Source organism: Zootoca vivipara, chromosome 14 (genome assembly GCF_965207765.1).
Source record: "Zootoca vivipara chromosome 14, rZooViv2.hap1.1, whole genome shotgun sequence".
In the NCBI taxonomy this organism is placed as follows: Eukaryota; Metazoa; Chordata; class Lepidosauria; order Squamata; family Lacertidae; genus Zootoca; species Zootoca vivipara.
The window spans coordinates 46,502,469-46,512,462 of NC_142597.1; the positions used below are offsets into that span (position 1 = coordinate 46,502,469).

Here is a 9,994-nt window from a genome sequence, read left to right on the forward strand (position 1 = left end):
CCGGGGGCCCGCTTCGTTCGGCGGCTCCTGCTGCTGCTGAGCCCGGGCGCAAAGGGAGCCGGAAGCGCCGCCGTCGGGGGCAGTTCTCTGGGGCGCAGCCGGGCAAGATCGGCGGGGCTCGCGGCCCGCGCGCATCCCCTCGATGGATCTGCTGGTCCTGGGGGGGTCGGTGGTTGCCTTCCGGCTGCTCAACGGCGGCCTGGAGCGCCTCGTGCCGCCGCCGCCCTCGGCGCAGCGCAACCGCTGGAAGTGGCGCAACATCTGGACCTCGCTGGCGCACAGCCTGCTTAGCGGCTCGTGGGCGCTGCTCGGGTGAGTCGGGGGGCCGAGAGAAATTGGGCGGAGTTGGGGGAAAACCGGACAGCGCGCGCTCAGGGGTCTCACGGCTCTCTCTCCTTTTCCAGCTTCTACTTCCACCCGCAGATGGCGGAGGACCTCATCGACACCCACTTGCCCGCCGCGCACCACCTGCTCGGGATCTCCGTGGGTGAGTGGCCGCCAGAAGGAGCGGCAGCAGGAGGAGTCCCCACCTGCAGGCGACCCCCCGCTCCTCCTAGACGCTGACCCATAAAAGACGGGCGGGAGTGAGTGTGTGTGTGAAGCCGCAACCGGTGGGCACAGTGGTTGGCGCTCTGTGCACGCGCAGAGGCACTGTGCCCACGATTCCCCGGTCCCAGAGCTGAGCCGTGGGGTTGAAAATGGGCCCTGGAAGCTGAACACAGCGCTCTGGACCCAAGGAATCCACAGAAGGGTGCGTGCCTCGGTGCCCCCAGCGCCTTCCTTTTCAGTGGCTGCCCTGCTTGCCTGCCTTTGTTCCGTGGGGCTGCAGCCTCAGCAGCTCTCCCTCCCGGCGACCCACGGGGCGGGAAGCGGCTGGTGCCAGGCTATCTCCTGGGTGCGCCTCTCGCCACTTCCCTCTGGCAGGCACGTGACCTGGGGGCAAACAAACGAGCCCATTCTCATCCCTTGCTGCTGCCGCCACAGCGAATTCCTCTCCGCAGAGTTCAGCCTCGCGGCTCCCCCCCCAAAAGAGACAGAGAGTCATTGAAGCGCATGCAAAGCCCCCCTTGGGCCACTCCCCAGCCTCACCCCATGCAGCAGATCCGTTTCAGGGCTATGTCTCCACACCACTGACAGGATATAGCATCGTAAGCTTCCTCTAGCAAGGAAACAGGGAAAGTCACTGAGATTTGCTTTGGTTTACTTCCCACAATGGAAGCCTGCAAAGCAAGGCACAGAGGTGACAAGCCTCGCCTGCTGTTTCTCCCCAGTGGTAGACGGCCTCTGGCCCTGGAGGTTCCGTGCAACACTCTTGAGCGCATAGCCAGTGAATGACTTCTCACTCCTCATTTTCAAGCCAGGCTCCAGCACCGCACCTGGCCGCAGGTCCCTGAGGATGGGGCCTGGGAGAGATGCGAGTGGCCCCCGGGGCTTGGGGGGGGAGGCCTTCCAGAGCTGGGCCACATGGCCTCTTTCTCTCCCCACTCCAACAAACATTCTTCCGGATCAAGAGAGAGCAGGGCACCCGCCTGGGGGAATCAGATTCCTGGGAGTGGAGATGCCCCACCCAGCACTATGAGGAGATGTTTTGCCAGACCAAAGCACAGAGCTGAGATACTCTTCAGGGGATGCCACGAGGAGGAACAGGAAAGCTTCTCATATGACTTTTAAAATAGCCAGCCCGGGGGGGGGGATTGTTCTTCCAAGTCCCAGTCCTAACCAAAGGGACATGGAAATGCCTTGCGGTTGCCAGCCTTGCTGAGACTGCTGCCTTTCCCTATTGGCAAAAAAACTCCTTTTATTTTTTGGCTGTGTCTCTTCACCTGCCTTGATCCCTCTGGTGGCACTCAGGACTGGGCTCTTGGCACTCCTGCCCATGTTGACGGGAAAGAGAACATCCCAGTGAACAATTTGGGGGCCTGTGGAGAATCCTGTGTTTCCATGGATCATTTATTTGATGCATGGGATTCTGTGTTAAAACATGCCCAAAGCAGCTTAGGAAGATCACCTTTAAAGCAACATATAAGCACAGCAGCCACCAGTTAAAATTATGCCACAACCAGAGACTCAGATTTCGTAAATTATAACTAAAGGCTGTAAGAGCAGGCAGGTCCAATCTATCAGAATGGATCCCTTGTGTGAGTGATCCTCCAGGCTTTGCTTTCTGCTGGTGGGGTTTGTCCTTGAGCTGTGAGAGGCCTGGGGGAGCTATGGCTTCAGCCTGGATCATGAGCTTAAATCCCAGGACTCAGTCACAGAATACAGGCAAGAGCGCCTCTGAGCCTGTGCAGAAGGTGCTGAGAAAGTATTCAGGTGGCTTGGTGCAACTGCCAGTTGACCATGCTCATCAGGATGGCGTTTGCTAGCCTGGCCGGGACTGATGAATGTTAAGACATCTGGAGGGCACCAGGTTGGTGAAGTCTGCTTGAGGAAGGTGGCCTTGAGCTGCTGGGATCAGAGGCTGTCACCATGGAGAGGAGAAGGGGAGGCGAGAGGCCTTCTATAGGCTTGTCCCAAAGAACCCATGCTGTGGTTTTTTTTTTACAAGGGGGGCAAAGGGCAAGGCTGGGGCTTTCGAGGAAATGGCATTGTCAGGGAAACGTGGGCAAACAGCCCTTGCCAGCCCTGTTCCCTGCCACTGGCCCTGAATGGAGACGCTAGAACTAGGAGGGGGGATCTTTATCTATTGGGTTGGAGGGGGAAACGCCCAGGCATCTGCTTGCCTGGGGACCTGAAGAGACAGGCTGGGCCATCTTCCCCTCCCTGTATGCATGTTTTTAGCATGGGCTGAATCTGACCGCTGCAAACTAAGCAGTAGAGGTGGGGTAGGGTGGAAGGAGTCTGGAGCCAGGAATTTTGAGACTTTTTTTCCAGCCTCTTCATAATTTAATCTGTGGAAAGTTTAACACACGCCAGTCCTCAGAGGAGCACGAGGCCAAGCTCTGCACACTCCCATCCTCTTTGGTCTGGTGTGTGTGTGTGTGTGTGTGAGTGAAGGGGCCTGGCTGCTAACACTTTCTTTTCTGTTCCTCCCTCAGGCTATTTCGTGCAGGACTTCTTCGACATGATGTATCACCAGAAGATCCAGCAGTGCTGGGAACTGCTCTTCCATCACTCTGTGGTGAGTTCTGGGAGCACCTCTCCGCCACATGCAGTGGAAAGGGATTCTTCCTTCTTGCTTTATCCGCACAACAACCCTGGAGGGTGAGGCTGGCAGAGATCACACCCCGTGGTCTCTCCTGGGTCCCAGGCAACTCTCTCACCCCTGCACCACACTTCCCAGACATCAGCTGACTGGCTGGGAGGAACAAAGGTGCCTCAAATTAGTTCAGGGATAGGCAAATCCCCAGATGGCAGAAGTTTATAAAATTATGCATGGCCTGCAGAAAAGTAGATAGGATAGTTTCCCCCCTCCCCTGTCTCATAACACCAGAACTCCTGGGCATCGCATGAAGCTGAATGTTGAAAGATTCAGAAAGGATAAAGAAAAGCCTTCCTCACGAACCACACTCACTCCTACAGCAGGCAGGGATGGCAAACTTGGATGGCTTTAAAAGAAGATAAGAGAAATTTATGGAAGGGGAGAGGACCGCCGATGGCTGTTCTCTGCCCTCCACATTCAGAGTGCTCCTGAATGCCAGTTGCTGGAAACCACAGGAAGGGCGAGTTGCTCTTGGGCTTGAGTGCTGCTAGCAGGTCCCCTCGTGGGGCACCTGTTAGGCCTGATCCAGCAGCACTTCGGTTCTGATGCTAGGCGAGGATTGTCAGCAACAGCCCCGTCCTTGAGCGTGTTTTATAATGATGGCTATGCAGGTTACATAAAGAGAAGCTGACCTGTGCCTCCTTGGAGCTGGGCAGGGCAGGGCGTGCCATGCTTGGCTGCTCTCCAGCAATAGTATCTGGCAGCTCAGCTTCTTGGAGCAACCCTTGGCTCAGGCCACTTGACAAGGGCCAGGGGCTGCAGGGTCAGGCAAGCCGTGCAGGGCTTGAGTGCATGTGCTGGGTGGTCTTGTTCCCCATTCAGACCCTGTTACTAGGAAAGGGTGCTTCCTGCTCCTCCTGGTCCCTTTGCAAGTGGGCGAATTTTGAAGTGGGGGGTGGGATGAGCACATGGTAAGTAATCCAGGAGGGCAAGGAAAGAAGCCTTTGTAAGACTTTGCCCCAGTTTTCAGTCCCAAGGCAGTTCAGCCTCACAGCAGGTAAGGTGGTGGTAAAGTAGGAGTGTCTCTGTGCACATGCAGACAACCTTTCAACCCACGCTGATTAAGCTGCCTGTCTGGAGTGTGTTGGGGGCAGTGTCCCCCTGGCAGTGTGCACACCTTCCAGGCAGGCCCCTTCCCTCACTGGGATTCCTTTTCCAGCTCATTAGAAGCTGCTGCCAGATGGGTCAAAAGGCCATTTAAATAATACATCCAATTCAGGCAGAGACAAAGCTTAATCCCCAGGGGGCAGCTAATCCCATTAGGGCCTGTGCTGAGGACAGCATTGCTGGGAAGAGCTACCGTCTTTCCCCTTTTTTAAGACACCGTCTTATAACTTTTTTTCCTCAAAAAAACACAGGGTGGCTTACTTTCGGTGGGATGTCTTATTTTTTTATTACCAGTACGGTTTTTACGGCTCAGGGTGCTGCTGGGCTCTCTTGAGTGCTTGGCGCTGCAGCAGCCACTGGTTCCGGGTGGCGGGGCAGCAGGCATCCTAGGCCGGGCCAGGCAGAGGCCGCTGGCTCAGGCGCTCCGCCTGCCGCTGCAGGGCGCTCCAAGCTCCTTGGCCGGGCCAGGCAAGGAAGAAGCAGTGAGCCCAGCGGTGGCGACAAGCACAGAAGCGGCAGGGCGGCGATGGACGAGAAGGCGGAGCGCGGGGATGCAGCCAGCAAGGCGGGAGCGCGATCAGCTGTTAAGTGGAGCTCTTGGAGCGCCACTTCAGAGCTGATCGCGCTCCTGCAGTGCCAGCTGCATGGAGTGACTCTGTGAGTGGAGGTGCCTGTGGGGGTTGGTTTCCGCGGAGCGGAAGTATGGCTTATTTTGGGGGTATGTCTTATATTTCTCAAATGCTTAAAAACCCTGCCATGGCTTACTTTCTGACTACGTATTAAAAAAGGGGAAACAGGGTAGCTCCCCCCCCATTAAGAGAGGGGGACCTGGGCAGCTCCCCCTTCCTTCCTCTGCAGTCCTACCCAATCCACCTAGGTTTACAGAGGAGGAGGAGTCTGCCTGCTGTGTGAGCCCAGGATCCTCCTCCCTCTCCCTGCCTCCCTCAGGTGCTGAGCTGCCTGGCTGTTTCTCCTCTTGCTGGCCACTAGAAATTTTTTGGATAAGGCTGCACTGCTTTTCACAGCTGCAAGACAGGCAGAAATTCAACAGGTGATGTAGGCACCACTGCCACATCTCTATACAAGGGGAAAGCCATGTTTTTGCTTTGCTTGCAGCTGTTAAAACCTCCTTATAAAAAAACTGAATATTAAAACTGTTTTAGCTGGCGCCTGGCTTTGCCCACCCCGTCCCTTTGGCTTCATGTGTCGTGCTTTTCAGATTGGAAGCCTACGGGCAAAAACTGTCTTACTTTAATTGACTGTAGGTAAGCTGCTGTGTGTGCCCTTTTGCCTGATACAAATCCTGTAAATTAAATAAATCCACCGCAGCACCCTTGACCCAGTCACAGGCACTCACCCTCTGCCCTGTCTTCCTTCCTCGTCTGCTGGATTCAGCCTCAACCCTGAAGCTGCTTCCCAAATTCTTCATTGTAGGGAAATGATGTGACATGGAATTGGCTGGGGCTGATCCGCTCTCAGGCTCTCCAGGCTGGCCTGCCAGAGGGAGGCCTAGCAGCGGACAGCGATGGGCAGATTCAGCTTAAAGGCAGCTTCTCCTAAAGCCTGATCAGGAGGGGATCCCAGCTTCAAATACTGTACTAGCCGTCTTCAGTTGCTGCAGCTGGAGAGGAAGGGGCATAACTTGTGGAGAGGACACCTGTCTTACATGCAGAAGGCCCCAGGTTCAATCCCCAATGGCAGCCTCTCCGGTTTACAAGGGTCAGGAAGTCAGCAAACAGGCTCTCTGCCTGAGAGTCTGGTGACCCGCTGCCAGTCTGAGCAGGCAATCCTGGCCTAGGTGGACAGAGAGTGTGAAGGAAAAGGCCCTAGCACAGTCGCGTAGACTGCCTGCTTTGCCAATCTCCAATGGCAGTCTCTCCAGTTAACAGCTGGGGCGGGAGAGACCTTTTCCTCAGCCAGAGACCCTTCAGAGACACTGCTGGCTTCCTAATGGCCGTTGCTCCCTTCCTGCCTCTCTCCCAGGTGATCCTCTGCTTTGGCTTTGCCTTCTTGGTCCACCGCTTTGTGGGCTTCGCCATGGTGGCCCTGCTGGTGGAGATCAACTCCATCTTCCTGCACCTGCGGACGATCCTGTTGATGGCCGGCTTGGCCCACACCACCTCCTACCGCTTGACCAGCCTGCTCAACCTGGGCACTTACATGGTCTTCCGCATCACCACCCTGGCTTGGATGACTCGCTGGCTGGTGCTCAACCGGGAGAACATACCCCCCAACACCTACACCCTCAGCACAGTGGGCATGGCCGTCATGACTCCCATGAACATTGTCCTTTTCTACCGCCTGCTCCGCAACGACTTCCTCACCTCCAGCCGGCGCGAGAAGGAGAAGTGACCACCCTTGGCTCCTCCCTCCCCAACAGCTGGCTATACAGGCCACGGGGAGGGGGAGAGCAAGTGAGCAGGACGGGAGAGGAGAGCCAGAGGGTGGTCTTCAACAGCTGGATCATGGAAAAGCCACCGCAGCCGCAGCTGCCACCACATGGCAGGAGGAAGCTGCTCCTGGAAGAGTCTCTTGGAACAGTGTTTGGGGGCCCTCTGGTTAGCTGGGGAGGGGTCTTGGCAGCGGTCAAGGAAGGTGGGCTAGCGGGAGCAGTAGCCAAGGATGTGACGTCTCCCTGCAGGGAGGGAGCTGGTTGAAATGACTTGGTCCTACACAACTTCGTGTGCTCTGACTGTTGCTTTTGGCACCTGCCTGTCCCCCTTGTAGGGTGGAGTTGCACTGCATCAGAGCTCCAGAGGGCAAGACGCCTTTTTGAACACCAAGACCTGAGATCCAGGCCAGAGCAAGTGGCAGGATGCCAGGATCTCTCCCTTCTCCCTCACCCCTCTGTCTAGCAGGATTGCCATGGCTTCTCTTTCTTTCTCTCTGCAGAATATTTATCTCCTTGAAGAGTCTGTGTGTGGTCTGCTCTTCCATGCCATGTTCAGCTGAGCCTCTCCGTAACTAACAGTCTGTAGGTGTAGGTACATTCTCTACAGGCAGGCCTGGGGGGGGGTGTTTCTAGGACACCAGTTGACAATTGTCCTCTTACTATTCTCTCTTTTGAAGAGTTGCAAGCAAATCCCGCCCTCCTCACCTCTCTCCAGGCTAAGCCAGGGGTGCTGCCATGGCCAAGTTCTGCCCCTGCTGGCCACCTAGATTAATACAAGGAATCCCTCTGCCAGGGGACAGCACCACCTGGTTGTACTGGATGCTAAGGGCCAGGATCTTTTAACCCTGCTAAGAGCCAAACGGCTTCATCTGAGGCCTCAATATTGCGTAGACCACTGGTGGCGAACCTATGGCACACGTGCCAGATGGCACACTCTCTGTGGGCACGTGCGCCGTTGCCCCAGCAGGGCCGTACCTAGGGGGTGAAACTGGTGCTCCAACGCTGCAGGAGGCTCCTGGCCGCTTCCAGCATGGTCCCAGCACTGCTAGGGCTCCATTTTCACCCTCGGGGCCGCGCTGGGGGGAAGGAGGAGAGGGGGGCTCGTGCTGGGAAACTGCCGCTCTGTCCAGGCCTCAACTTTTGATGCGCCAGGGCCTCCCGCCAGTTTGTTGTTCCTATTTGGGAGTAAGCCACCTTAAGTTCAGCAAGGTTAGACAAATTATCAGCATGCGTACAACAGCAAAAATTACATTAATTGTTCAAAAGCATGCCAAATACAAATTTTTACCTTTCAAAAAAAAGTTGTTTGTATCATTGAAAGCTCTGTTACTGTGTTTTTCTTTTAGGACAAAAGATGTTAATGTACGAATTTTTTCCCCTAAACTAAAACCTCAGTATTCAGGTTAAATTGCCGTGTTGGCACTTTGGGATAAATAAGTGGACTTTTGGTTGCAGTTTGGGTACTCGGTCTCTAAAAAGTTCGACATCACTGGTGTAGACAATAAGGGAGAATGCACTTACAAGAATCTTCTTCTTTTAACAAGGTGTATGGATATGTTTGCACAAAAGTAACAAAAATAAAAGGATAAAGTGACTGCTGGTGCTTGGCCTTACCTGGCAGGAGGGAAGTTCCTTGGCGTCCAGTGGGGAAGGTGGGGCTGGGGGAACCCAAAGCTGTGTTGCTGCTCAGGCCAGTGTCCTGGTCGTCCTGTAACACTGGCCTTACAGGGTGGATTTGCCACTGTCCTCAGGAGTTTGGTTAGGTTTACAGATGGACAAGATGGCAGACCCCAGAAGTAGCCACACTCCGAAAGATAGCTGTCTGAATTCAGAGGCCTTCCGACATGGCAATAGCTGTAGGAAGACCCATGAAATGTCACAGAAGAGCAAGCTTTTGAGTGTTTCTGAACCCTTCATTGGGCTGGGATGCAGGATTCAGAAAAGCCCCCCCTGTTCCTCAAAAGTGGAGCATGATGATGTTGCCCCAGAAATTTGTAACAATTATTGAAATGGAACACAGGAAGCACCTTCTGCAGGTAAAGCTGGTCCTCGGCCACTAAGTGTTGGGGCCTTTCCTCTGGAGACACAACCCTGTGTGCGTCTCCTGAACAGGTTTCGATGGAGCTTAGCCCCCAGGTAAGTGTGTCTTACAACAGGGCTAGGGAACCAGTGGCCTTCCAAGTGGTGCAGGACTCCCACATCCCATCAGCATCGTGGCTAGGGTTTATAGGGACACGAGTCCATCTGCATCTGAAGGGTCACAAGCTCCCCATTCTCCTGCTAGAGGATATCCAGTAAAACTGAAGGGCAGTAGATTTTGGACGGGCAGGAGGACATACTTAATACATCAGCCACTTACACACCAAACATGTAAAGCACATTATTTGACCCTTTCAAGAATCCTGGAAACCAGTTTACCTCACAGCTACAATTCCCAGCACCCTTGAACTACAGTTCCCAGGATTCTTGGGGGAGGGGAAATGGGCTAAAAATGGGCACCCTTCAAGCATGGCCAGTAGCCAGACCAGGGGGGGGAGAGCAGGAGGGGCCCTGCAGAACCTGGAAGGCCACCACCAACACACGTTCCTCTAGTCCAGGCTTCCTCAAACTTGGCCCTCCAAATGTTTCTGGCCAACAACTCCCACGATCCCTGGCTAGCAGGACCAGTGGTCAGGGATGATGGGAATTGCAGTCTCAAAACATCTGGAGGGCAGTTTGAGGAAGCCTGCCCCGGGTGGCAGCCTCAGGCAGACCAGCCTCAGCAATTGTAGAAGGCACCCAGGGCTCACAGGATAGAGAAGCCATAATGGCTCCCCATACATAGATACATTTGAAATATCTTAAATTGAAATTGTTATTATGAGGGAGAATCATTACTATAGTACTATTAAGGCTAATAGTGGCTGCTGTATATTTTAAAAAGTAGTTTAATTAAAAAAATTATAATTACTGCTAAGGTTAATAAGTGCTGCCTATTGTTCTTATAATTTTTTAATTTTAAACGTTTCAAGGGATGAGTCATTACTCTGTTAATAATGGCTGAGATATATGAATATATATAAAAATGTTACTACCTATTCCAACTTAACATTATAATTATACGGGTGAATTCTTACTATTAAGTCAAAACAAAATTAAAAAATTCCTTCCAGCAGCACCTTAAAGACCAACTAAGTTTTTATTTTGGTATGAGCTTTCGTGTGCATGCACACTTCTTTAGATACGCTGGTGTGCATGCACACGAAAGCTCATACCAAAATAAAAACTTAGTTGGTCTTTACGGTGCTGCTGGA

At 53.8% G+C, this 9,994-nt stretch overlaps 1 protein-coding gene across 1 annotated transcript; it reads left to right on the forward strand.

Moving 5' to 3' along the window:
• Positions 1-53: 53 nt before the first annotated feature.
• On the forward strand, positions 54-8,295 carry TLCD2 (TLC domain containing 2). The gene is made up of 4 exons (XM_035139502.3): positions 54-312; positions 405-487; positions 3,039-3,121; positions 6,293-8,295. The coding sequence occupies exons 1-4, from the start codon at positions 143-145 to the stop codon at positions 6,659-6,661; spliced, it is 705 nt and encodes a 234-aa protein (XP_034995393.1). The 5' UTR covers positions 54-142; the 3' UTR covers positions 6,662-8,295.
• The last annotated feature ends 1,699 nt before the right edge of the window (positions 8,296-9,994 follow it).